General features: G+C 48.4%; 2 protein-coding genes across 2 annotated transcripts in view; both read right to left on the reverse strand.

The window, feature by feature from the left end:
• The window catches only part of LOC110337622 (dipeptidase 3), a 6,381-nt gene extending 2,053 nt beyond the window's left edge, over positions 1-4,328 (reverse strand). The window contains exons 1-9 of the mRNA XM_021220633.1: positions 3,912-4,328; positions 3,632-3,758; positions 3,046-3,175; positions 2,792-2,933; positions 2,467-2,536; positions 2,164-2,340; positions 1,593-1,677; positions 827-902; positions 173-308 (exon numbers count right to left, since the gene is read on the reverse strand). Of these exons, the coding sequence (XP_021076292.1) occupies positions 173-308; positions 827-902; positions 1,593-1,677; positions 2,164-2,340; positions 2,467-2,536; positions 2,792-2,933; positions 3,046-3,175; positions 3,632-3,758; positions 3,912-4,189 (1,221 nt within the window). The 5' untranslated portion in view covers positions 4,190-4,328. The remainder of the gene's footprint in view (positions 1-172; positions 309-826; positions 903-1,592; positions 1,678-2,163; positions 2,341-2,466; positions 2,537-2,791; positions 2,934-3,045; positions 3,176-3,631; positions 3,759-3,911) is intronic.
• Positions 4,329-10,357: 6,029 nt separating this feature from the next.
• Positions 10,358-20,553, reverse strand: LOC110337646 (dipeptidase 2). The gene is made up of 12 exons (XM_029532652.1): positions 20,318-20,553; positions 15,807-16,121; positions 15,207-15,333; positions 14,802-14,950; positions 14,594-14,725; positions 14,285-14,354; positions 14,008-14,184; positions 13,582-13,666; positions 11,878-11,929; positions 11,621-11,677; positions 10,816-10,951; positions 10,358-10,703 (listed from the first exon to the last, which is right to left on the reverse strand). The coding sequence occupies exons 1-12, from the start codon at positions 20,527-20,529 to the stop codon at positions 10,467-10,469; spliced, it is 1,749 nt and encodes a 582-aa protein (XP_029388512.1). The 5' UTR covers positions 20,530-20,553; the 3' UTR covers positions 10,358-10,466.
• Between the last annotated feature and the right edge of the window lie 7,152 nt (positions 20,554-27,705).

The raw sequence follows: 27,705 nt of genomic DNA on the forward strand, positions 1-27,705 counted from the left end.
GCCCCACTTTCTCCATCACCTGTGTACCTGCCCCACTTTCTCCATCACCTGTGTACCTGCCCCACTTTCTCCATCACCTGTGTACCTGCTCCACTTTCTCCATCACCTGTGTACCTGCCCCACTTTCTCCATCACCTGTGTACCTGCTCCACTTTCTCCACAACCTGTGTACCTGCTCCACTTGTCTGAAGACCCGAAGCAGGTTCCCTCGAAGGACACCTTGAAGCTCTTGTTCATCCCAGCCTCGACTCAGCAACTCCTCAATCAGCACTGGGTATGTAGACACATCTTCCAGCCCCTGAGGGAATCTGTGCAGATAGCCACCCTGAGACCTTGGCCCTGAGACCTGGTCTAGGGCCTGTGCTCCCACCAGCTCAGGCATATATGACTAAAACTAAGGGCCAAGTTCTTTAGATTAGTGAATACAGTGTTAAGAAGGATGAATTTGGGCCGGGCATGGTGGCGCATGCCTTTAATCCCAGCACTTGGGAGGCAGAGGCAGGCAGATTTCTGAGTTCGAGGCTAGCCTGGTCTACAGAGTGAGTTCCAGGTCAGCCAGGGCTATACAGAGAAACCCTGTCTCAATCCCCCCCCCCAAAAAAAGAAGGATGGATTCAACCTGTGGCTGTACCCACACAGCTCTTCTGGGCTAGGGAGTGGTACATGACTGGAATTCCTTTAACCTGGGAATGGGGAGATGAGTTGGGGGCTGGGAGACCAGAACTTGTGGTTGAGGCCTGAAGGATGGTTGGACTTTTGGATGGGGAAACTGAGGCTAAGAGATTTGCTGCTGCAGCCCAGCCCAAGATAAGCCCAGGGGAAGTACCTTCCAGACCCATCATAGCTTCCACCGATCCCAATGAACTCAGAGCCAATGACTGTCCTGATGTGGTCAAAATGATCTGGGGAGTAGAGGTTGGTTGGTAGAAGAATTAGCAATTGGAAGCATTTCTAACCTGAGGAAGTTTGGTCCTGACCAATTACCCTGCCCTCCTGGTTGTGTTAGCTGCCTGTACAACTGGTTGCTGTGACAACAAAGAGGACAAGGCTCTCTTAGACCTTTCCTTGCCTCTAGGTCCCTTGAGGACCTTGTGGGGGCTTGCCTGTCCTGTCTTGAGGTGTGGGAATTAAGGGTGGCTCAAGGATTGAGAGCAGAAATGGGACCTAGCAGGATCAAACCCATCAGCGCCGACTAGTCTCACATCCGGGGGCAGTACCGAGCAGAGTCTATCGTCCCTGGAGGGTCTGCCATTGTCCAACATGTCTAGACTATTAGAGCTGTCTGAAAGCCCTGGTGGCTACAGTTCGAGTTGGAACTGCAAAAAAGAGTTGAGGTGTGGTTACAGTGAGGCTGGAGAGATGGCTCAGTGGTTAAGAGCATTGGCTGTCCTTCCAGAGGCCCCAAGTTCAATTCCCAGCACCCACAGAGTGGCTTACAACTGCCTGTAACTCTAACATTCCAAGGGATGTGACTTCTGTCCTGGGGACCTCCATGGGGCACTAGGGATGCACACAATACACAGACATACCTGCAGGGAAAATACGGATAAACAACAACTTTTTAAATTAAGAAAAGCTGAGACGGGATGTACCTGCTACAGTGGACACGTTAGCAAACAGACTGCACTGTAGCACCCCCATGGATAGTGTCACCATCACGATGCCACCGTTCTTCTTCTACAGGGACAGACAAAGGGGCAGTCAGTCTAGGCCCTCTGGACCGCCATTGTGCTTGCTTCCCTGGCTGTGGGAAGCCATCCAGCAGGTGCTGGAAAAACCTTTTCTCCGGAGTTGATTCAGGCCTCGGTTTCAGAGATGGAGGAGGGTTAACCAGCCTGATACTCCGGGTGGAGAATCTCCTCCCAGACGTGGTGGCACGTGCCTGTACACTCAGCCCTTGGGAGGCTGAGGCAGACCTTAACCTTCCTAAGGCTTTTCCCTTTAGTACAGTTCCTCATGTTGTGCTGGCCACCCCACCATAAGATTATTTTCAGTACTACTTTGTGCAATAGCATGAAATAGCACCATTTTGCTACTGTTATAAATCATAATGCAAATCTTTTTGAAGACAGAGATTTGCCAAAGGGATCTTGAGAACTGTTGCTCTAGATAAAGTGTATTTAGTCCTGGGTTTGAGGGCCCCGGGGTGGCTACTCCACTCACCAGAAGTTGCAGTATGTCATCAGGAACATTCAGCAAATCGTCACACACCGATCTAGCCGCCGAGTGTGAGAAGATCACAGGAGCCCGAGACACATTCAGGGTCTGCTTCACTAAGGTGTCCGAGGCGTGGGACAAGTCTATCATCATACCCAGACGGTTCATTTCTTCCACTACTTTCTGGGGGGGGGGGGGACAGACAATTGGGTTTAGGAGGGAGCAGAGTGTGTCAGGGAGCAAAGGCGTGGTCAAGTATCTCTAGGAAACACATAGGGCAGAGGGTATGGTATATCCACGTGTCCTCACCTCACCAAAGCTTGTTAACCCACTGATGTTGGTGTAGAAATGGTGTCTGAATTTCGTGGAGCTTTCTGCCCTGCAAGACAGACAAGAGAAAAACCTGGCTGGCTAGAGCTTGGCTATCACTGGCTGGGGCCTCTGTTTTTTCCATCCTACATCTAGAACAGATGAGGACCAGGCCTCTGGAAGTGTGAGGGACCTTCGAGGCGTCCAGCCTCCCCCAGTGAGTTACTATAACTTCACTTTTGTCAGGCCTCAAACCATCCCCTCCTCACACAGCAGACAGGCCACAGGTCGCCCTCCCCCCCCACCCCCCAGGCACTGTGCTCACCACGGTGTGCTGCAGGTGAAGGTAAGAGTCAGATAGCGCACCCCTAGCTCGTAGAAACTGCGCAACACAGCGAGGCTGGCGTCCAGTGAGTGACCACCCTCTACGCCAATGAGGCAGGCCAGCTTCCGAGTGTTATTCAGACCTAGAAAAGGGGCGGCGTGGGGTGGGGTGGGGTGGGGGAGGGGGTGAGTCAAATGATCCTATCCCAAGGAAGGAACCACCCCGAGTCCGTCCCAAGCTCTTTCCTGGCTCACCATCCGCCGAGGTCACCAGCTCCAGCTCAGGGTAAGCAGAGCACATGCGACGAATGAGATCGATCTGCTCCAGGGCTAGGCGTACGGCATCCCGGTCCTGGGTTTGGCATGGGATGTAGGCTGACCAGAACTAGGCATAGGTCCAGAGGTCCACAGTGAGACCAGTATGGTCTTCAAAGCCTTAGGCCTGCCCTTCCTGCCTCTGCCCCTATAGCACCCATTTAAATCAATGGCTCTCCATAGTCCCCTCATGATAATTAAGCCTGGCAGCCAGTGGACATGCTGGGGCTGAATGACACATAGCTGCCGTTTGTCCGTGAGCCCATGTGAATGTTGTCCCAGGCGATGTTACCGTATCCCTTGTGGATCCAGCCACCCCCACACTCACAAGAACATTCCCGATTATTTTTTTATATGTATTTCCACTAACCCCGTGCATCTAAGTAGCTCTTCTGTGTTGGCCTTCAAACTCTTTATATGCTCTTACATGACGGTGTACGGCATGCTCCCTAGTTATTGAGAGCCTGGCCTTCTCAGGTTTCCGTGCCCCGCAACCAACATTCCCATCATTCTGGTAGTGCGTTACCTGGGCACCCACAAGGCCGTCCCTGAGCCTATCCAGGTTGGTCTGGCCACGGGTGAAATTGTGCAGATTCACATCCTGCAGCTTGTTCTGGAAAAGTTCTCTCAGGAGCAGAGGCAGGTCGTTGTGGCTGGCGATGGTGTGGTCAGCGTGAGAACATGGCCTCCAGACCAGGGCAGTTCCATAGGCAATGGGGTCAAAGGGAGAGGGGAGGGGGGTCCCCGTGTACGGCAAAGGGAAGGTATGAGGGGGAGGGGTGCTCCTCGCACCCGCACATACGCACCCATCCACAAGTGGGAAGTCTCGCATCAGGGCCAGTGCTTGCTCTCGAAGGCGAGGGTCACTGGTCACGCCTGACGTGGCCGTGTCCTTAGGAGTGCCCGGAGCGGTCGTGGCATTGGAGGCTCCGGGTGTGGTCGGAGCACTGGAGGGGCTCGGAGTCGTCTGGGTGCAGGTTACCCACAGAGACGGAACTAGAAGTAACACCCCCAGCAGGGACAGCCGGTGCCCCAGAGGCCGCAGGCCGAGTGCGCGTGGACCCTCAAGACCCGCGGGCTGCATGTTGCTCAGTCTTGGTCACAAGAGCGCCTGAGAAGGGCAGGGATAGGGCAGAGGGCGACAATGGGTTCGGACCTTCGATTCAGGGTCCCCAGGACGTGACCTCGCTCGGAAGGGCTTCCAGTCAACCCTGCTGCGTAACGGACGCTCTGGAACTTTCCAATCCTACCAGCGCAGTCGCTAGAGGGCACCACCGCCCTTCCGCTCCCCCAAGTAGAAGGGCGCCCCCTTGGGCCTGGCGGGTCTCTGCTTGCAGCGTGCGCCGTCAGCTTCCTCATTGTGACTGAGTGGAAGGAGCCGGCTAGTGGCGATCAACAGCCGGGGGGCCCAGAAATCTAATCTCACCCCCTGGCCAGACCTATGTGTGTTAGTGCCTGAACGTGCCGGTGCCTTCAATGGGGTCAAATATTCCTTGACGTGCTAAGTTCCGCGTAGAGGAGTGGAATAGATCTGTGTGGGTGTTGTTAGGTTTTAGCCTTGTTTTTTTTGTGGTGAGGTCTTGTTATACTGCCTGGGCTGGCCTGGATCTCCTGAGTTTAAGCTATCAGCAGTGCTGCTGTTGTCTAGAGATACACTGCTACTAACAGAAGAAAGACTGCCCAGCCAGGTGTATAATCCTAGCAGTCAGAAGGCAGAGGCAGGGCAGTGAGTTTGTAGCCAACTCGGGCTAGATAGCAATACCCTACATCAAAAGAAAACAACAAAAAACCAACGAAACCCCACCAAGTCATGCATAGTAACCCACATGCATAATTCCAGTACTTGGAAGACTGAGGCAGGAGGATTTCACAGCAGTCAAGGCCAACGTGAGCTACACAGAGTTCCAGGCCAGTGTGAACTATATGGAGGAAGACCTTGTCTCCAACCAACCAACTGACCAATCAACCAACCAACCAACCAAGAGCATGATTCTCTGCTGAGAAACCTGCACCTTTATTTATTAATTACCTTTTCCTAAGTAACCCTCCCCGTCCCTGAACACGTTTCGACACTAAGACCGGTTCTTAACACATTTTGGGGGTTCAAGAGATGGCTCAGTGGTTAAGAGCACCGTCTTCTCTTCTAGAGACCCTGAGTTCAATTCCCAGCAACCACATGGTGGCTCACAACCATCTAGAGTGGGATCCAGTGCCCTCTTCTGGGGTGCAGGCATACATGCAGATGAAGCATTTATACATAAAATACACAAATAATAATAATAAATTTTTACTGTCCAAATAATAAATTTGTACTGGCAAAAATAAATTTTTTGTCTATTTTATGAGGACAAAATGAAGGGCATCGAGATGACTCAGTGAGTACAAGCATTTTCCATGCCCAGCTCTTTTTTTTTTTTTTCAGATATTTTAAAAATTAATTTAGCTGGGCAGTGGTGGTACATGCCTTTAATCCCAGCACTCAGGAGGCAGAAGCAGGCAGATTTCTGAGTTCGAGGCCAGCCTAGTCTACAAAGTGAGTTCCAGGACAGCCAGGGCTATACAGAGAGACCCTGTCTCGAAAAACCAAAAAAAAAAAATAATAATAATTTATTTTGCTTTTCAAGACATTTTTCTGTGTAATCCTGGCTGTCCAGGAACTTGCTCTGTAGACGAGGCTTTCTTACTCTACTACTAAATTATACCCTATATTTTACTTAACTTTTTCATTTTCTTTTTCTTTCTTTTTTTAAAATTTCATTGTATTATTAGTACTATGTGTGTGAAAGAACAGGGTGAGGTGCCTACATGCTGTGGCATTCAGATTGAGGTCAGATGACAATTGTTAGAAGTCTGTTCTCAGCTTCCACCTTGTCAAGGATCTTTTTGCTTCCGTTGCTATGCTGATCTAGATGGCCCAAATGCTACCCAGAGACTCTTGTTTCTGCCATCTTCCTGCAAGGGTGCTGGGGTTACAGATACATGCCATTGCATCTGGCTCTTTTTAAAAAATGAGATCTGGGTCTGGGTAGTGGTGTCACACGCCTTTAGTCCCAGCACTCAGGAGGCAGAAGCAGGCAGATCTCTGTGAGTCTGAGGTCAGTTGGGGTCTACAGCGCAAGTTCCAGGCTACCCGGGGATGCATAGTGAGACCTTGTGTTTTCAAGACAGCTTTTCTCTGTGTAGTCCTGGCTGGCCTGAACTCCTGAAATCACATTGGTTAGACTCCTTGCCAAAGAATCACTCACGTCAGAGAGACAGACAGGCAGACAGACAGACACTACTGCAGGGGGAGGGTGGGATGTCATTCTCATGTTCCAGCACTTATACTCTCATGAGTGGCAGCGGGTTCTGCTTGCCAGTGTCTTTTGGGGTTTGTTTGTTTGTTTGTTTTTTGGGGGGTATTTATTTATTTATTTATTATTTATTTAATTTTTTGAGACAGGGTTTCTCTGTGTAGCCCTGGCTGTCCTGGAACTCACTCTGAAGACTAGGCTGGCCTTGAACCTTTAATAGGGTTACTCAGAAATCCACCTGCCTCTGCCTCCCAAGTGCTGGGATTAAAGGCGTGCGCCACTACTGCCTAGCCACCAGTGTCTTTTGTTTGTCACAGACTAGCCTTGGCATTCAGGGCATTTCTACCTGCAGGGCAGACTTAGAGTCTCATGGCATGCATATGCTGACATGTGTCTATAATCCCAGCACTCAGGAGGCTGAGGCAAAAGGATTGTCACGAGTCTGAGGATAGCCTGGGTTACATAGCAGGATTGTCTCAAAACAAGTCAAGGGCATCATGGCCCTTCAAGTATTTAGCTCCCACCAGCTCTCCTTTGTTTCTACAGTCTAGGAAGGTGAACACAACTTTTGGAATTCATCTTCCGAGCTCACTTCAGTGTCACCTCTGTACCTTTCTGACAGCTACGCAGTCAGTCACAGAGTAGTTCATGCCTAGAATCACAGCAATGGGAAGGCTGGGGCTGGAAAAGTGTCTTGCACTAGGGAACGAGCATTCTGTACTATACAATGAGTCTAGGTCAACCCAGGCTATAGACCTTGTTTCAAAACAAAACAAAACCCAAACAATAAAGAAGTCAAAATTTGGGGCTGGCAAGATGGCTTAGCAGGTAAGAGCACTGACTGCTCTCCCGAAGGTCCTGAGTTCAAATCCCAGCAACCACATGGTGGCTCACAACCACCTGTAATAGGATCTTATGCCCTCTTCTGGTGCATCAGTAGACAGCTACAGTATACTTATAATAAATAAATCTTTAAAAAAAATCAAAATTTAAAAATAAAGATAACACTATTAGAACTTATTGAATGACAGGCCAGAACAGAGCCAAAATGGAGTCTGAGGCAAAAGGAAAACCTTCGTTCTGATAGGATGCAGTGTGGCTTGTCCATTAGCCAATCCCATCATCTATTACTTTTTGAACAAAAGTTTATCGCTACCCATTGTATGCCAGCCAGCGAGCCTGCAGTCTTGCTGAAACTAAGAGATAAGACAAAAGGACATGATGGAGTACATCTGTAATGTCAGACCTCTGGATCCAGAAGCAAGATGGCCAGCAAGTTTGAAGCCAGCCTACCAGCCTAGTCTATGAGCTGAACTCCAAGCTATCCACGAATACATAACAAGACTCTGCCTTTAAAATTTTGTATATAACTAGTGATAGGGGCCCAGTAGGAGTTCAAATCCCAGCAACCACATGGTAGCTCACAACCATCTGTAACAAAAATCCGATGCCCTCTCCTGGAGTGTCTGAAGACAGTTACAGTGTACACACATATAATAAAATAAATAAATATATCTTTAAAAAAAAAAAAAAGAAACCCTGTATCAAAAATGAAAAAAAAAATTTTTTTTTCAAAGGGAGTTGGGGTAAAGTGACATCTTAAGGCATAAACAAGTGTGTTGCCCAGCTCAGGGGAGCCAGGTGACAAGCTAGGTATGGCCTCAAAAACATCTGTAACCCCAGTGATACTGAGGTAGAACAGGAGGCTTGCTGGGGCTTTGAGGCTGCCTGCCAAGCTGAAAAGGACAAGCTGTAGGTCCAAGTTGAAACCACGCCTTAGAGGAATAAGGCAGAGAAGAAGAGGGTAAGACACTGGTTGCTGTCTTCTGCCATTTGCTTCTGTGCTCACCTCCACAGACACATGGACAGAAATCCAGACCTATACAATACAAATAAATACATTACATTCACACACACAGAGAGAGAGAGAGAGAGAGAGAGAGAGAGAGAGAGAGAGAGAGAGTGTTCAAGGCCACTTGCAGCTTTGTTCTACATTAGATTAATGTCTCAAAAAATGAAAAAAAAAAGACTAAGAATAAGAAAAAGCATTTAAGATCTAGCTTTAATAGGGTTACCCTTGAGTGTCATTGAAACAGATCGTCTTCAGAGGAGCTGCTAGCCAGGGTGGGGACCAGTTTTTTTTTTTTTTTTAAAGATTTATTTATTTATTATATGTAAGTATACTGTAGCTGTCTTCAGACACACCAGAAGAGGGAGTCATGTCTCATTGCGGGTGATTGTGAGCCACCATGTGGTTGCTGGGATTTGAACTCAGGACCTTCGGAAGAGCAGTCGGGTGCTCTTACCCACTGAGCCATCTCACCAGCCCGGGGACCAGTTCTTAACAAATTTATCTTACACGGTTTTTTCCAAACGTACTCATTACAGCGCGGGAGCAGCAGACCTTAAAAAGCCCGTCTCATTTGTGGGAGGAGAAAATGAGGGGTCTCTACTGCAGCTAGCTCGAGGTTCTGCCATTCTTACGGACATGGGCCACACACACATGCTGGCCTCCCACGACTCCCACTGGCTCCTCACAAGCCAAGTGCCTTTACAGAGGCAGNCCTTCAAGGGGACCCCAGAGCAGTGACAGGGCAAGGCTGTGTCTGGCATGCCAAGCAGAGAGGTAGGCCCCAGCCAGAAACAGGAAGAGATGAGAGGAAGGGCCCTGGAGCACAGAGGAGAAAGCAGAAGTGACTGATGAGTTCTGGTTTTCNCTGCAGNGCCTGTGCCTCCCACAGCTCCTTCTTCCCCCGGATACTACCATGTCCTCTACAAAAGGCACGCGCAAGCCCAGATGGCCTGGCATGGAGAGACATACTGCCTGATTGGAGGCTACCGTGTCTACGGAGATGCGCCGCTTCCCACACCTGCAAAGGCTGAGCAAGAGAAGCCAGTGCCCAGCGGGGCTCCTCAGATCAAGATCTAGGCTGTCCCAGTGCAAAAATTTCCTTGCCTGAAATTGAAGCTTGGGGACAAACGGTAGCCGCAGACAGGACAAGCTGGTAGCTGCCTCGGGAGGCTGAGCCCTCTTCAGCAATGCCCTCCACTGACCACCAATGTAGGCAGAACCACAGCCGCTCTGCCAGCGCAGAGCCTGGTGCAGCCAGTGTTCCTAACCACTGAGCCATCTCTAGCTCTTGGCCTTTTTAAACTTTGAGTTTGGAAGATTGAAGTCAGGACTGTATGGCAAGCGCTTCACTGACTGAGCGAGCTACCTCCCCAGCTCTTCGTTTTTTTCTTGGGAGTCATGAGCCCAAGTGTCACAGGCTGGTTATACCTTGAAATGCCTATACTTCCTGACTCTACCTCTCAAGCGCTGGAGTCTCAGGACTCTCCAAGACTGTAGTGTTGGGGGCAGGCGGTCAAATCCAGAACTTCCTGCATGCTGGGCAAGCCCTCTACCAACTGAGCTACATCGGCAGCCCAGTGTTAGCTCTTAATATCACCTATGATTATTGCAGTTGTTATCGATTTCCGCTCAGGGCCCGGGAGCAGGATAGAATGGATGCCTAAGGAGTTTGGACCTGGTAGAGAGGAACTTCCTGGGGTCTGGCGATCCTCACCTATCAGGCAGTCCAACCATTGGTGGCCCATGGCTATTATATGTCCTGGCAGTCTGGGCTTTGTCCAAACAAGAATGAAAGTTATTCACCATCCAGTCCCATTCCTTTCTTAGGAATCTAAGGAATTCTTTGAAGGATTATAAGCTGGGAGTCAGTAGTTTCCTTTGTGGATTGAGATAAAATACTAAGAACAACCCCAAAATTCAAGACCACTTTCCCAAAGCCAGACCCCCCCCCCCATTGGCTTCATTTTGTGCTGAGCCCAACTGTCTGGGCTGGATAGGTCACTGCCTTGAGCCAACGGTGGCTGAAATGCCTAGTTCCACCAATCGCCAGCACAAACCGGAAGCCTGTGGTAACCTGCTCTACTGCAGAGAAGGACACTCACGGATGTTTCTATGTCCAAAACATTTTACTTCTAGGAAATACTTGCCCCTGCACACGTGGAGGGACTTTCAGGGTACCAGAGTGATATCTGAGAGGACTGGGTATCCTCTAAAAGTCACACAATAAGGCCTAACAAGGTCACAACAAGGATGAGGCTTGGGATGACGTGGGGAGAGGATTTAGAGTGTGAGAACTTGGGTGATAACTTCAGTATATGATATTCCGGAGTCTCTGGTTGGTTCTTTTCTGCATGCTGTTTCTGATGTCGAAGGACTGAGTGGCAAGCACCATCCAGCTGCTCCTCCGGAATCATCTCTTCCAGGGGTCTTTGCCATTCGCTTTTCTCTCGTACCTGGAGATGACAGTTGGTGGTCAGCAGCTCTCCCAGGTCTCCTGTAGCCCATTAGATATGTGAGCACCTGTTTGGGCCCTCACACCTCTCTATTACCCCCATCTCGGCATACCTGTTCCACCTGTCGGAAGACCCGAAGCAGGTTTCCTCGAAGGACGCCTTGTAGTTCTTGTTCATCCCAGCCTCGTCGCAGCAACTCCTCTATGAGCACTGGGTATGTAGACACATCCTCCAGCCCCTGAGGGAACCTGTGTCATCACCAGCAGGTGAATCTCAGACCTGGTATCCGAATCCCAACTCATTACCTCAACTCAGCCAGGTAGTGGTGGCGCACGCCTTTAATCCCAGCACTTGGGAGGCAGAGGCAAGTGGATCTCTGTCCCAGGGCTACACAGAGAAACCTTGTCTTTGGTTTTTGAGACAGGGTTTCTCTATGTAGTCCTGGCTGTCCTGGAAATCACTCTGTGTAGACCAGGCTGGCCTCGAACTCAGAAATCCACCTGCCTCTGCCTCCCAAGTGCTGGGACTAAAGGCGTGCGCCACTTTTGCTCACCCAAGAAACCTTGTCTTAAAAAAGAAAACCAGTAACTAATTAGCTATATATATATATATATATATATATATATATATATATATATATATATCAAAAAAGAACTTGCAGAGAAGATCATCACCCCATCCCCCACTTCACTGACAGCTCAGAGGGGATGAACCTGTTGGGCCTGGGTATGGGTGTTATGTGCTATGAGTTTTCTCAGAGTAGCCTTTGTGGGGACCTTGAGCTGGAGACATACAGGAGAGCACAGGAAAGAAACCCTGGGGATGGAGAGAGGTCAAATGGGCAAAGGATAAAGTCTATGAGGACCCTGATGGGGTGAGAGCAGCTTCAGACAAGCCGCAGAGAGGTAAGTACTCACGGCCTGGTACCGTCATAATCTCCGCCAATCCCGATGAACTCAGATCCAATGACTGACCTGATGTGGTCAAAGTGATCTGGGGAGACACAGTCGGCAGTTTGGGGCTTTTAGGCAAAACGTGGTTCCCAGAAGTAGACTTGACTGGTCCCCTCCTCCTTTGTTCACAGTCTAGTCCACTTTATTTCTTCTTGTACATTAAGCCATGAATTCACGGGGAGTGGGCTCCAGCAGCTGGGGCTCCTTCCTGATTGGCTCACATGAAGTGTGTGTCTCTGGGTGGAGTAAACTGGTGCTTCTGTTGACCTTTCTCTTTGGTGTTCCCTCTCCCCCTCCCTCCCTCTTCTCCCTCCCCTCCCCCTCAATCTGAACATTTTCTTGGCAAGAGACTTGCTTCTTCTTCTTCTTCTTCTTTTTTTTTTGGGGGGGGGGCAGGTTTCGAGACAGGGTTTCTCTGTATAGCCCTGGCTGTCCTGGAACTCACTTTGTAGACCAGGCCGGTCTCCAACTCAGAAATCTGCCTGCCTCTGCCTCCCAAGTGCTGGGATTAAAGGCATGTGCCACCACGCCCGGCTAAGAAACTTGCTTCTTTACAGCAATGGCATTTGGACGCTGGGTGATACTATTGACTGTTTTAGGTGTTCCTGTTTGAACACTGCCCCTCTCCTTAATGTGTGCAATATCATTCTTCATATATATATATATATATATATATATATATATATATCCAAATGTACAACTCTATATCCCTTAAAAGGTCTAGAGAGAGCTGGAGAGATGGCGCTGAGGTTCAAAACATTGTCTGCTCCTCCAGAGGACCTGAGCTGGGTTCAACTTTCAGCACCCACACGGTCGTCTATATTTCCTGTTCCAGGGGATCTGATGACCAATTCTAGCCTCCAGAAGGCATATGTGGGGTACACAGATGTACATGCAAGGAAAACACCCACTCACATAAAACTAAATTAATAAAAACCACACAAACATAAGGCCTGGAGAAATGACAGAGGGTGCCCCTCCCCTTCCTCTTATGTTCCTCGTTTTAATGAATGACTGGAAGATGGCTTCCATGGCCCAAACAGATCACACCCACCTCCTTTTAAATTCAAGATAGGGTTTATCTGTATATAAGGCCCTGGCTGTCCTGGAGTGGTTTTGTAGACCAGGCTGGCCTCAAATTCACAGAGATCCACCTGGCTGTGCCTCCTGAGTGCTGGGATTAAAGGCATGCGCCACCACTTTCCCCCTGGAAGATTCTCCTCCTTGTAGCTGATACTCCATATACCTGACACCTGAACTAACACAAGCAAGTCCTAGACTAGACTTCAGGGTGGAATGAAAGCATTTGAAAAGCCACTGATTTAGGTCATATCCAACCTAATTCATAGTAGATTCCAGCCTGGAAAGCCTGACAGGGCCTCCTTCAGACAAGAGTACAGCTGATGGGGATCAAAGCAGGGGCAGGGCAGATTGAGTGCTTTGGTAATCCACAACAGATAGTTGGGATACTGCTGTAGAACTGATGGTGTGACTAGTCAGTTTGGATTCTACTCTGTTTCGGGGTAGCATTAGGTGATGCATGTATTGTCCAGATTGGGACTTTTTTTTTTTTTTTGTTTTAGACAGGGTTCTGTATAACCTTGGCTACCCTGGAACTCATTCTGTATTATATCATCTGTGGGGATCAAAGCCAGGCCTTCCTAAGAGGCAAGCACTCTGCCAACTGAGGCACATCCTGAGCTCCCATGATGGCACTTTTGGCTAAACTGTTAAGGCCGTGCTGTTACCCCCAAGGCTTCAGGTCAAACAGTGCTATTCAGAAAGCCTAAGAGGAACTCGTTTATTCTCTCAAACTCCAATAAAATAGCCTTTGAGCGGGGGGGGGGGGGAGGGAAGCCCAGAAAGGAAAGAAAAAGATTAAAAGGATATATATAGAGAGGTAGGTTTCAGGGAAGGGGCCTCACCTGCCACAGTGGATACATTGGCTAATGGGTTGCACGGTAACACTCCTACGGAGAAGGTCACCATCACAATGCCACCGTTCTTCTTCTGCAGGGATGGTCAAAGGAACACTCAGCGTGGCTCCCAGCACAATTATGTGCCTACCTATAACCCTTGTGAGAAAACTTTGGGGCCCGAAGGAGATTTTCCCTCCCTGGCTTTGTATCAATGAGGGAAGCTTGACCTTGATTTAGGTAACGTCTTGCCCCCGGGGATTGAAGAGATATGAGAATTTCAACTCCAACAATCTCCCTACCGCAGGTTCAAGACTTGAGAGGCCCATGGTTGATGGTTTTGTGGGGCAGAGAATGCTCGCTCTGATGGCTAAGGGGATGAAGGGACAGGGGTTCAAGTCTTAAGTTAGGTTCCAGGGCTAGGAAATCTCTCACCAGCCGCTGCAGGAGGTCATCAGGAAGATTCCGAGCATCTGGGCACACAGCCCTGGCAGCGGAGTGGGAGAAAATCACAGGGGCTTCGGATACTTCCAAGGCCCGCCAGGCTGCAGCATCCGAGACATGGGACAGATCAACCATCATACCCAAGCGATTCATTTCTGCCACCACCTTCTGCAGGGACAGGTTAAGGAGGAGGGTGTCGGGGCTACACGTCTGCACACATTTATTTACCTTTCAGAAAAGGGGGTGTGTGTTGGTATGGAGTCCTTACCTCACCAAAGCTGGTCAGTCCAGTGACACTGCTGTAGAATGAGTGGACGCCCTTGGATGAGGTCTCTGCCCTGCAGGACAAGCATGAGGCAAACTAACTGATGGTCCTACCCCTCCAAACTCTACCCCTGCAATCCCACAATGCTCGTTCACAGACCCAGGTTGGCAAAAGGAGGAGTCCTAGTTTGGATCTTACCAAAACCCCAAATATCAGCCCCCGTGCCTGTGCGTGAGTCTCAGACTCTACAAGGGCAAATCTTGGTCTTTGTCCACAAGGGCAGGTTCCCGCTTTGCAGGGCTCTGTGCTCACCAGGGTGTGTTGCAGGTGTGTGTGAGCGTCAGGTAGCGCACCCCCAGCAGGTAGAAACTTCGAAGCGCAGCAAGGCTGTTGTCTAGCGAATGGCCACCCTCCACACCAATGAGGCAAGCCAATTTCTGGGTGCTGTTCAGAGCTGTAGGCATAGGTCAGGTGATTATTTTCAGGAGCCATAGAGTAGCTTCATTCAGTCCCCCGATACCCTGAATAAGTCCACTTAACTTTAACTGAGGTCACAAGCTCCAGCTCAGAATAAGAGGCACACATTCTGCGAATGAGGTCTATCTGCTCCAGAGTGAGACGCAGGGCATCCCGGTCCTGCGTCTGGCATGGTACGTAAGCAGACCAGAACTGGAGGCAAAGCCAGCGGTTGGTTTGTGTAGGAGAGCTACCTTGGCCTTTAAAATGGACGGACTTGTGGGTTTAAAGGCCAAATGTAATGAATGCACTGCCCATTAGGGCTTTTTCTTTTTAATTTCCTTGTCACTATGGTAACCGAGTTCCCATCTGACTGAATAACTTGTCATTTTTGGGGCATCAATTTCTTCAACCTTCCCCAGCAGCCGTGTGTGTGTGTGTGTGTGTGTGTGTGTGTGTGTGTGTATACCTGGGCTCCCACCAAGCCTTCTTTAAGTCTATCCAGGCTGGTCTGGCCATGGGTGAAGTTTCTCAGGTTAGCATCGTGTAGTCCATTCTGGTAAAATTGTCTCAGAACAAGAGGCATGTCGTTGTGGCTATAGAAGAGTCAAAAAAGAGGTTAGGTCAAACAAAAGGTGTATTTCTGCCTGTGATCCCAGCTTTCAGAAGGCTAAGGCAGGAGGATCATTTAAAGTTCCAGGTCAGTCTAGTCTAGGCTACTTCTGGTGAGTTCTGGAATAATCACACACACACACACACACACACACACACACACACACACACACTGTGCCTCTTTGGCTTCCAAGTCTAGCAGAACGTAATTCTGACAGCTACTCCCATTCTACATCATTTCCCAGACCATACTGAGATCCCCAAAAGCCTGGGCTGGGCTGGGGCTCCCCACTAGAGAAGTGATAGAGAAGGTCACCTACTGGTGATGAGACACAGCATCTAGGGGTAGGTAGTGGGAGAGGACCTTTATTAGTCTAGCAGGCTCCAAACCCTCTGCACCCCAGGTGTATGTTCAACCCCGTTTCGTTCTGACCAGCCCCAAGCCATCCTTACGTACCCATCTATAAGCGGGAACTCCTGCATCAGAGCTCTTGCGCGATCTCGCAGGTCTGGGAGATTGGGGTTGTCAGGCCTGGTTGGAATGCTGGAGATGTCGGGCTTGGTGAGTGCTCTGGGGATGCGTGGTGTAGTGGAAGCACCAGAGATGCCTGGTTTTGTCGGGGTCCATATTAGAGGCTGTGAAGGCCCTAACAGCAGCAGCACCAACAGGGTCACTGAAGGCACATGGCCACGCACCCAGTGACCCTTGAGGCCCGTGAGCGACATCTTGCTCAGGGCGGAGCAAGCCGGCACGGATGAGGGTCGCGAAAGTCTGAGAAGGACAGAAGGCAGTGATGTAATCCTGAGCCTCAATTTAAACTACGCAGAGACCAGGTCTAGTGAGAAAAGGTCACCAGATTCCAGCCACTGTATGGGAAAGAGGCGCCTGACAGCCGCCAGGGGGAGCTACAGCCCTACTATCCCAGTCTCGAAGGGCACTTCCGTGGCCTGGGCAAGCCAAGGCCTGCTTCTGTCTAGGCTTCTTTTGTCCAATGTCCCCCCACTGTTTACTGTTCCCAAAGGATCAACCCAGGTGATTCCTAGCTGCGTCTAGGGATTGTTCTCCAAGAAAATAAGACCCGTGGTGTTTCTTTCACAGTGAAAGAGCTTCTAGCCCTTTACAGACCATATCTTGTCCCTGACTACCTGCAGCCTTCCCTGACTTCTTCAAGGGACACAAGCACCGAGATGCTGACCTCTCCACCTTATTTACCAGGCTCTGAAGACTCCAGCCAGCAACGGGGAACTAGTAGGAACACACACCTGCATGCCCCAGCCCTATTCAAGGTGACGACTGGTCTCCTTCCTCAGCAGATGCTCTACCCACCCAGGACTCTCCTATTGACCATGTGAGATGAGAAGAGAGTGAGCACCTGAGTGCTTCAGGGAATCCTCAGTAGCACAGGAACAAAAGTCTGTCAGCTAGAGAGATGGAAGGACATGAAATACCGTCCAAGGCAGCGGAGTCCCCCTACCCCTCCCACCCCATCCCAGCACCTTCCTCCCGGGGCTGCAGGCTGACCTCCTACCTCAGTGTGGAAGCCAGGGCAGATGGATGAACCCTCAGACCTGCCACTTGCGTCCAGCAGCTCCACACCCCGTATCTGAGGCTCTTGTGGCCAGAGCTCTCCCAGAAACCTCAAGGACTTAGTTCCTGTCCTTACAGGCCCCACCCTGTTTCCAGCCTGAGCCCTTACCCTCTCTGCTTTCTCCAGGATCAGCCCTGGCTTCATGCATACACACACATAAAACAGACACCACACACACATATAACACAGACACTACACACCACATATAACACACATATAACATACATACATACAAACACATACCATACATGTACACATACCCCCCCATCACACACACACACACACACACACACACACACACACACTGACCCATGTATGTTTTTGTAGAAGTCCCATCCTTAAAGCAATTTCAGGGTTTATGCTTCTGTTCTGGTCCCTGTCCCCCACTGGAGAAGGTCCAGTTTTTGCAACCTTCTTCTGGTGGCTTGGGGACTTGGAGATATGGAGAAGCCCTCTTTCAAAAAGGAAATGGAGTCTGGACATGATAACAAATGTCCCAGAACTTGAAAGGCATAAGCAAGTGGATCTCTGTGAGTTTAAGGCTAGCCTGGTCTACATAACCAGTAGGCCAGAGAGAGTTACCAAGTGAGTCCTGTCTCAAATGAATAAATATATTTGAATTTAAAAAGGAAATGAGCAAACGCTTCTATAAGGAGTCAGGAATTTTGGACTACCCAGGATGATGTCTTTGTTTTCCAGACAGTGCATTAGTGTGTGCTGGCTGTAGTAGTGCTATGCTAAAAGTAGCAAATTCCTTGCCTGCTATAGCTAGTAAGTAGGTTTCATTGGTAGGTCCACTATATATTCCTTTGGGGCTGTGCTTCACACCAAGGTGTTCTTTGTTGGATTCAGACCTGGCTCCTTTTCCTCCCCTCCCCTACTGCCACTTTCATGCGGCCAAGTTGACAAAGGGGAAGAGAAACTCTCAGGTTTTCCGGTCTCCCTGTCACCATTGTGGGTTTGAGGGTAAATATGTTCTGTTCTTTTTTTTTTTTTTTTTTTTTTGGTTTTTCGAGACAGGGTTTCTCTGTGTAACCCTGGCTGTCCTGGAACTCACTTTGTAGACCAGGCTGGCCTCGAACTCAGAAATCCGCCTGCCTCTGCCTCCCGAGTGCTGGGATTAAAGGTGTGCACCACCACAGCCTGGCCCAACCCTGGTCTTATTGAAGAGCAACAAGTGCTATTGACCTCTGAGCCATCTATCTCTCCAGCCCTGGCCCTATTTTGAAGCAAATCACAAGGCTGGGATCTAGTTCAGTGGCAGAGGGCTTACTTAGAATGTGCAAAGCTTGAGCAATAGCTCCAGGGATAAGAAGAAATAAAAAGGTAAAGCAAATCATAGACATGTATTCCATTTATATGTAAATATTTTTCTTAGAAAGTCGGGGCTTTTAAAAGCAAATCACTATAAAGGCATCTTTAAAAGCTCATAGTCCATTTTCTGGTGTCATTTCTGGCATGTGTGTGTCTGTATATGTGTATGCATGTGGCTATACATGTGCTATGGGAAGAATGAGGAAGTCAGGGGACACCTTGTGGGCATTAGTTCTCTTCTCTACCACGTGTGATCTGGGGACTAAACTCAGGCTTGGTGGCAGGTGCCTTTACCTGCCCTTCCTAAAAAAAAATTTTGGGGGGGCGGGGGACTGGAGAGATGGCTCAGTGGTTAAAAGCATCGTCTGCTCTTCCAAAGGTCCTGAGTTCAAATCCCAGCAACCACACGGTGACTCGCAACCATCTGTAATGGGATCTGATGCTCCCTTCTGGTGTGTCTGAAGACAGCTACAATGTACTTAGATATAATAATAAAATAAATCTTAAAAAAATTTTGAGACAGAGTCTCACTCTGCAGCCCAGATGGCATGGAAGTTACTCTACAGTCCAGGCAACTGTCAAACCCATTTCGTTTATCTTGCCTCCGCCTCCCAAGTGCTGAGATTACAGGTGTGTGCCACTACACCAGATTGTCCCAATCTGTCATGTTCAGATCTCTACAACTGCCCCTTTTCTATAACTATTTGGACTTCATTGTGAAAGTGATATATGATGATGAACACGGTCCTGGTTTGGTTTGCAGTTCTGAAAAGAATTGATTCTTTGCAATTGACTTGTTGAAAAAAAAATGACTAGATTTGCCCTTGGCATTTTCCATGGCTTTGAGTTTACTGGTGATGTTCTATGGCATCTGATGTGTTCCTCGCTTCCTTGTTTCTCCTATAAACTGGCATATTGGGAAAGCTTTTATTTACTTGTTTATTTAGTAGTGTGTAAGTTCTGTATCACCCATCCTGTCCTTAACTTGTAGCTTAAACAATCCTTCTTTGTCCGCCCCAATGATCGAGGGCTACCTAGATGCAAGAACCAATGAGGCCAGTTACAGGAAGGGGGGTCTTTGTTTTGAGACAGAATCTAACTATATATCCCTGGCTATCCTGGAGCTCACAGAAACCTACTTGCTTCTGCCTCTCAAGTACCGAAATTAAAAATATGTGCCACTATGCCCGGACTATAGGAAGCTCTTAAAACTGTATTTGTAGGTCTTCACCTTAAAAGCCTCTGTTAAACTGGTATATGAGTGTTTAAATCTCTCATTCTCAAAAGTAGGATTCCAAGGCACGCCCAAGGATTCCTTATAGGCACACGACTTTAGAAACTTCAGAGTTTCTCTGTAAAGGAATTTACTTTAGGGGAACAGGAAGGCTTGACTTGATCTTTGGCTCAAGTCAAAGATTGTTACATAAACTCTTTCTGCTGGGCAGAAGGGACCTCCCCCGGCCCCAATGCCAGAATGAGCTAAAGTTAAAGGAACATGGAGGCCTTGGGTATGGGGTTGAAGACGGGTTTGCTGGACTTTGTCCACAATGTTCTTGCTCCAGCTAGCGCGTCTCCCTGGGGCTCTTGATTCTGTCGCCTGAGACCCAAGGCAAGAATCTCCTGGATTAAGTACTGCTCGTTTCTTCCAGTGTTAGGAAGTTCAGCCACGCCTGGCTTGTTGCTGGTGGCTGCTGGCGTGATTCAGAGCAGAGCCTACTCAGAGAGACAGCCCCGGTTTGGTCCCTCTGAATCCTCTCTCTGCGCTTGTCTCCTCAACTCAGCTCAACTCAGAGCAGACCGCCCCTTTCTGCTGCCCAAGAAGCCTCTAGAGGACCAAGAGGACGGGGTGCCGTGTGCAGAGCTACTCCACTCTGAGACTTCTCGTTCACGGTTAGTTGGCATGCAGGTGGGTTCTAGACTGTAGAGCATTCAGGCAGAGCGGCTGTGGTTCTGCCTACATTGGTGGTCAGTGGAGGGCATAGCTGAAGAGGGCTCAACCTCCCGAGGCAGCTACCGGCCTTTCTTCTCTTCCAGGATGCTCAGGCAGCATCTTCTATGGGGCTACCCTTTGCCACCGTGCTTCAATTTCAGGCGAGGAATTTTGGCACTGGGACAGCCTAGATCTTGATCTGACTCTTCCTGAACTCGCTTTCTCTTGGGAGCCTGCCTGGGCACCGGCTTCTCCGCTTGCTCAGCCTTTGCAGGTGTGGGAAGCGGCGCATCTCCGTAGACACGGTAGCCTCCAATCAGGCAGTATGTCTCTCCATGCCAGGCCATCTGGGCTTGCGCGTGCCTTTTGTAGAGGACATGGTAGTATCCGGGGGAAGAAGGAGCTGTGGGAGGCACAGGCNCTGCAGNGAAAACCAGAACTCATCAGTCACTTCTGCTTTCTCCTCTGTGCTCCAGGGCCCTTCCTCTCATCTCTTCCTGTTTCTGGCTGGGGCCTACCTCTCTGCTTGGCATGCCAGACACAGCCTTGCCCTGTCACTGCTCTGGGGTCCCCTTGAAGGNCTGCCTCTGTAAAGGCACTTGGCTTGTGAGGAGCCAGTGGGAGTCGTGGGAGGCCAGCATGTGTGTGTGGCCCATGTCCGTAAGAATGGCAGAACCTCGAGCTAGCTGCAGTAGAGACCCCTCATTTTCTCCTCCCACAAATGAGATGGGATTTTTAAGGTCTGCTGCTCCCGAGCTGTAATGAGTACGTTTGGAAAATCGGCGTAAGACAAATCGGTGTCCCACCCTTGTTGCCAGATACTCTTAGGACTTGATTCAACCATACTCTTGCCTCTAGCCTGATTTTAGCTAGATCTTGAATACTTTTTTTTTTTTTGAGACATTGTCCTAATGAAGGCCATAGCTGCAAGTGGCCTTGTTCTCTCTCTCTCTCTCTCTCTCTCTCTCTCTCTCTCTCTCTCTCTCTCTCTCTNTTTGAGACATTGTCCTAATGAAGGCCATAGCTGCAAGTGGCCTTGTTCTCTCTCTCTCTCTCTCTCTCTCTCTCTCTCTCTCTCTCTCTCTCTCTGTGTGTGTGTGTGTGTGTGTGTGTGTGCGTGTGTGTGCAGGCTCACAGGAGCGTGTCCAGTGTTCTTTCCTGTTCCTTTCTTATGTCTTTGAGGCAGAGTATTTCCTTGACTTGCTCCCTCCTGCCAGGTTAGAAATCAGCAAGGCCCACACAGGCCCACACACCTTGCATTGCAGCTATTCATGAGACTATCCCCAGATTGTTACCTGTGATCCAAACTCAGGTCCCCCAATGTACAACAAGCATTCTTAACCATCACACCATCTCTGCAGCACCCCCCACCTGCTTCCTGAGGCTGTCTGTGTTGTCCCGACTAGCCTGCGACTCTTGGGCTCAACCTCTCCTCCTGCCACGTCTCCCGAGTAGTGGGATCTAAAGGCTTGATTCACTGTCCTGCTCTAGTGCCAAAGACTAGAGCAGACAAGAGGTCCAGAGCCAAACTCCAGGGGCCAAGTTTACTCTCAAAGACACTTTTCATATTAATCCAACTTCTGGGACACCCTTTTCTGATCCCCCACAACCCATCTCAGAAGCAGTTGCAGCTCTTCTGTTCTTCCCATGTGTGTGACAACCTCCTTTCCTCTGGTACCCACCAGCTCAGACAGGCCTGTGTTTGATGATGGTTGATATGTGTGTTTTCTAGGATGGCATGGGTAAAGGTACTGGATCTGAATGTGAGGATTTATCAGAAGTCTTTAACAGCTCTTCTCCATGGCGCTTATTTATCTTTTGACAAGTAAGCAAGCAACACTTGGTTAAAAGTGTAAGGTTGGCTGTCCTGGAACTCTTGTAGACCAGGCTGGCCTCCAACTCAGAGATCTGTCTGTGTCTGCCTACCGAGTGCTGGGATTAAAGGCGTGCACCAAACCACTGTCCAATTAACTAATCTTTATTTATTCATTTTTTAATGTATTCACCATTGTTCTCTTCAGACACACCAGAAGAGGTCATCAGACCCCACCCATTGTAGATGGTTGTGAGCCACCATGTGGTTGATGGGATTTGAACTCAGGACCTTCAGAAGAACAATCAGAGCTCTTAACCACTGGGCCATCTCTCCAGCCCCAGCTTTTAACTTTTGAACCATCTTTATGGCTCTGGTAATAGTTATTTTAAAAATATTTATTTTATTTTATTTTTTAATTTTGTGTGTGTGTGTGTGTGTGTGTGTGTCTGTGTGTCTGTGTGGGTATGTGCAGGTGAGTATGATGAATGAAGAGGCCAGAGGCATCACAGTCTCTGGAACTGGTGTTACATTCAGTTGTGAACTGTGAACCCTGGATGTTGAGAACTAAATTTGGGTCCTCTGTAAGAGTGGTACTGTTGAGGTGCAGGCTGTGCCAGTCAGTTGAACAGATGGGGTTTCTGCCTGCCTCCCTTCCTATGCCCTCTGTCCTATTCTCAGATAACCATCTGCTGCCACTTCTTCCTGCCACACTGCCCACCTACTCCCCTACTGCTATACCCCTGCTTCCACCTGAAGTGGATATCTGCTGCTCAGGGGTAGGCCAGGCTAGTCAGAAGATCAGGAAAGAGGCCTATCTGCCCTTGGAGCCGCCCCCATCCCAAAGACCCAACCCACTGCTACCCCTGCCTGCCCCTACTTCCTGCCCCATCCCCACTCCAGTGGATGGCCGCTGCTCACTCGGATGCAGGCCACCCCACTCAGAAGAACAGCTTGCAGGCCACACCAGTTAGAAGACCTCCAGTCCCAGAACTCAGGCAGAGACTTCCTGCTGGAGCAGAGACTACACCAAAGACTATGCTACAGTTGCAGATAGGTGACCTACCCGTGGATCGCCTCCACTCTCTCAATGTCCCTCCCCCACTATCCAAATCCCCACTTCCCTTCTCATCATTATGTCCCACCCCACTCCAACCTCCAGTTTGGGCAGAGACAGCCTGATGGACCAAAGGCTACACTAACCACATCACAGTCTCTGCGACTGTGGTTAGGAATCAGCAAGGCCCACACATTCCAGAAGTCCAGCCTCGAATTCAAACAGAGATTCCCTGCTGGACCAAAGGTCATGCTAGCTGCCAGGAATCCAGGCCACAAAGATCATAAGACCAAAGAGGAAACAGAAAACAAAGAACAAAACACCCAACTAACAAGGACAAACTCAGAATTTGGCATCTAGATCTATAATCATACCAAACCCAAATGCCTAAACACCAGTGTAAGAGCAGAATCAACAACAACAACAACAACAACAACAACAAAGAGCAGAATCAACAACAGTCAGGGCAATATGTCTCCACCAGAGCCCAGCTATCCTACTACAGCAAACCCTGACTATTCCAGCACAGCTGAAGCACAAGAAAATCAACTTAAAGCAAACTATGAAGATGATTGAGGTCTTTAAAGAGGACATGAATAAATCCCTTAAAGAAATCCAGGAAGACAGAAACAAACAATTAGAGGAGATGAATAAATAAATCTTAAAGAAAACCAAGAGAAAAAACAAACTAACTAACAGTTGAAGGGAAGAAATAAAACTGTTCAATACCTGAAAATGGAAACAGAAGCAATAAAGAAAACACAAACTGAGGGAATCCTGGAGATGGAAAATCTAGGTACGTGAACAGGAACTGCAGACGCAAGTGTCACGAACAGAATGCAAGCGATGCCAGAGAGGATCTCAGGCAATGAAGATACAATAGAAGAATTAGGCACATCTGTCAAACAAAATGTTGAATCTAAAAAAAATCCCTGACACAAAACATCTGGGAAATCTGGGACAGCATGGAAAGGTCAACCCTAGGAATAATAGGAATAGAAAGAGAAAATTGCAGCTCAAAGTCACAAAATATTTTTAACAAAAATCATAAACAAAAATTTCCCTAAGCTAAAGAAGGACATGCCTATAAATGTACAAAAAGCGTACAGAACATCAAATAGATGGGCAAGAAAAGAAAGTCCCCCACCACATAATAATAATCAAAGCAGTAAAGATAAACAAAGAAAGGATATTAAAAGCCGCAAGGGAGCTGGGCGTTGGTGGCACACGCCTTTAATCCCAGCACTTGGGAGGCAGAGGCAGGCAGATTTCTGAGTTCGAGGCCAGCCTGGTCTACAAAGTGAGTTCCATGTCAGCCAGGGCTACACAGAGAAACCCTGTCTCGAAAAACCAAAAAAAAAAAAAGCTGCAAGGGAAGAAGGCGAAATCACATATATAGGCAGATGTACTAGAATTACACCTGACTTTTCAATAGAGACTCTGAATGCCAGAAAGGCCTGGACAGATGTCCCGTAGACTCTAAGAGACCACAGATACCTGTCTAGACTACTCGACCCAGCAAAGCTTTTAGTCACTATAGATGGAGAAAACAAGATATTTCATGACAAAGTCAAATTTAAATAACATCTACCCACAAACTCAGCCCTACAGAAGGTACTAAAAGGAAAACTCCGACACAAGGGAGTTAACTGCACCCACGAAAACACAGGAAATATTTATTACCTCAAGAAAACCAAAAGAAGGGAAGTGTGCACACAAGCACACACACTACCACCACCACCAAAATAACAGGAACTAACAATCATTGGTTATTAATTTGTATAAATGACCTGGTTCTCCAATAAAAAGACGCAGGTTGGATAGGAAAACAGGACCAGTCCCTCTGCCGCATTCAGGAAACCACTCAACATCAAAGACAGACATTACATCAGAGTGAAGGGTTGGAAAAAGGTTTTCCAAGCAAATAGATTAAAAAAGAAAGTCAGCATAACTATTCTAATACCCAGCAAAATAGGCTACAAACCAAAATTAGTCAAAAGAGTCGGCGAAGGACGCTTCATACTCACTAAAAAAAATACACCCAGATGATGCCGTTTTTGACGTTGTGTTGAGGCAATGTAGCTTTGGCTGTCCTGGGATTTGCTCTGTAGACTAGAGCTGGTCTCAAGCTCATAGAGATTCGCCTGCCTCTGCCTCCTAAGTGCTGGGATTAAAGGCGTGTGTCACCACTGCTCAACTTTATGTGTTTATTTATTAATTTAGAGACAGGGTATTTTGGTGTAGCCCTGGCTGTTCTGGAACTCACTCTGTAGACCAGGCTGGCCTCGAACTCAGAAATCTGCCTGCCTCTGCCTCCCGAGTGCTGGGATTAAAGGTGTGCGCCACCACGCCCGGCTTATTTTTTTTTTCCTAAAAAGTCTTTAATTTCTTTATTTCTGCCTTGACCCAGTAGTCATTGGGTAGAGAGTTGTTAAGTTTCCATGAGTTTGTAGGCTTTCTGTTGTTTCTGTGGTTGAAATCCTGCTTTAGTCTGTGCTAGTCAGATAGATACAGCAGGACTTTTGGACCTGCCAGTGGTATAAATAATGACACAGAAGTTTTTTCATATATATATATTAGGTCTTTTAGCTAGGGCAGTCTTCCAGCCAGCTATCTAGCTTAACCTGACAAATCCTGGCATTACCTCCTACCATGTGACCAGCTCTACCTCTCTGCCCTGGTCCATCTGTTCATCTCTATGTCTGGGCTGGCATATCTCGCCTGTCTCATTTCTTCTCCCAGCATGTTCCCCCGCCCCCTCAAGTTCTTCACTCCACTTCCCGCCCAGCTATTGCCCATCCGTTCTTTAATACAGCCAGTCAGATATAATTCTAGATCGCCTCTAGGCTAGTGAGGAAAGACAAATGTTTACAATATAGAAAAGCTGGCCGGGCGTGGTGGCAAATGGATGGAACTAGGAAAAAATAATCCTGAGTGAGATACCCAGACACAGAAAGACAGACATGGTATGTACTCCTAGATGGATATTAGCTGTTCAGTAAAGGATAATTATCACAGACCTAGGGAGTCTAAGTTACAAGAAGGGCTTAAGTGGGGGCACGTGGATCTTCTTGGGAAGGAGAACTGAAATAGATTGCACTGGTAGGCTGGGGTGGGTGGGGATGAGAATAGGAAAGATCAGGGAAGGGATGGAGGGAGAGAGTATTGGGAGATGACTGGTATTAGGGGCGGGCATTACGGGATGAGGTAGAAACCTAGTGCAATAGAAACTCCCTGGTGAAGACTCCTAGTAATAGGAGATACAGATCCTGAGCTGTCCATCTTCTGTAACCAGGCAAGGCCTCCAGTGGAAGGACTGGGACACCACCCAAGTCACAAAACCTTCAACCTACCATTTATCCTGCCTGCAAGATGTGCTGGGCTAAGGGTGGGGCAGAACATGAGTGAGTGACCAACCAATGACTGATCCTACTTGAGACCCACATCACAAGAGAGAGCCCAGGCTTGACATGGCTTCGAAAGCCTGGATAGCCCAGAGATCTAGGATAGAAGCAGACCCAAGGGCCCCCCAACCCCCCAACCCCCCAAAAAAATCAATGAAGTGATTCCTACTAATATTCTGCTACACTTGTAGACAGTTGTCTAGCATCACTGTCATCTGAGAGGATTTCATGTAGCAACCGATAGCAGCAGATATTGAGACCCACAGCCAAACATTAGACAGAGTTCAGAAGAGGGGTCCTGGATTGTAAGAGCCAGAGAGGGGTCAAGGAGATCATAAGAAAATGTCTCACAGAACCAACTAACCAAGGCTCATAGAGACTCCTGGAGACTGAAGTGACAATCAGGACGTTTGCATGGGTCTGACGGAGGTTCTCTGAATATACGTTTCGGTTGCGTGGCTTGGATGTTCTTGTGAAACTCCTAAGAGTGGGAGCAAGGTCTGACTTTGTTTTTCCTGCATGCTTTTGGGACTTTCCCCTTCCTACTGGGTTGCCTCATCCAGCCTTGATTATGAGGGTATGCGCCCAGTCTTATTGTAACTTGTTATGCCGTGTTTAGTTGATATCCCCCAGGAGGCCTGCTCTTTTCTGAAGGCAAAGGAGGAGTGAATCTGTGTGTGTATGTGGGGGGGGGGAGATGGTGGGGGTGGGGTGGGGAGATGGGAGAGGAGGAGTAAGGGGAAACTGTGGTCAGGATATATGAGATAAGAATAAATAAATTTAAAAAATTTTTCAAAAGGGAGTGGTACTTGCACTTCTTAACCTCTGAGCCACAGTATCGACAGCACCTAAACAGTAAATCTTAAAAAAAAAAAAAAAAAAAATCTGGTGAGCACCTCTACTTTCAGCCCCTAGAAGATGGAGGTAGAAGGACTATTGCTACAAGTTGAGGCCATACCTTGTCTACATGAAGAGTTGTAGGCCAGGTGAGCTACATACTGCAATTGTCTCAAGGAAAAACAAAACAAAAATAATAAAGATTTTGAAGGTACCAGGCATGGTGGCGCACACCTTTAATCTCAGCACTCAGGAGGCAGAAGTAGGCTGATTTCTGAGTTCAAGGGCAGCCTGGTCTACATTGTGAGTTACAGGGTAGCTAGAGCTACATAGAGAGACAAACAGGAGGCTGGGTGGAATTATTTTAGAGCCCAAAGGGAAAACTAAGTTGATAAAGATTAGGAGCTTTTTA

This window comes from Mus pahari, chromosome 20 (assembly GCF_900095145.1).
Source record: "Mus pahari chromosome 20, PAHARI_EIJ_v1.1, whole genome shotgun sequence".
NCBI lineage: Eukaryota > Metazoa > Chordata > Mammalia > Rodentia > Muridae > Mus > Mus pahari.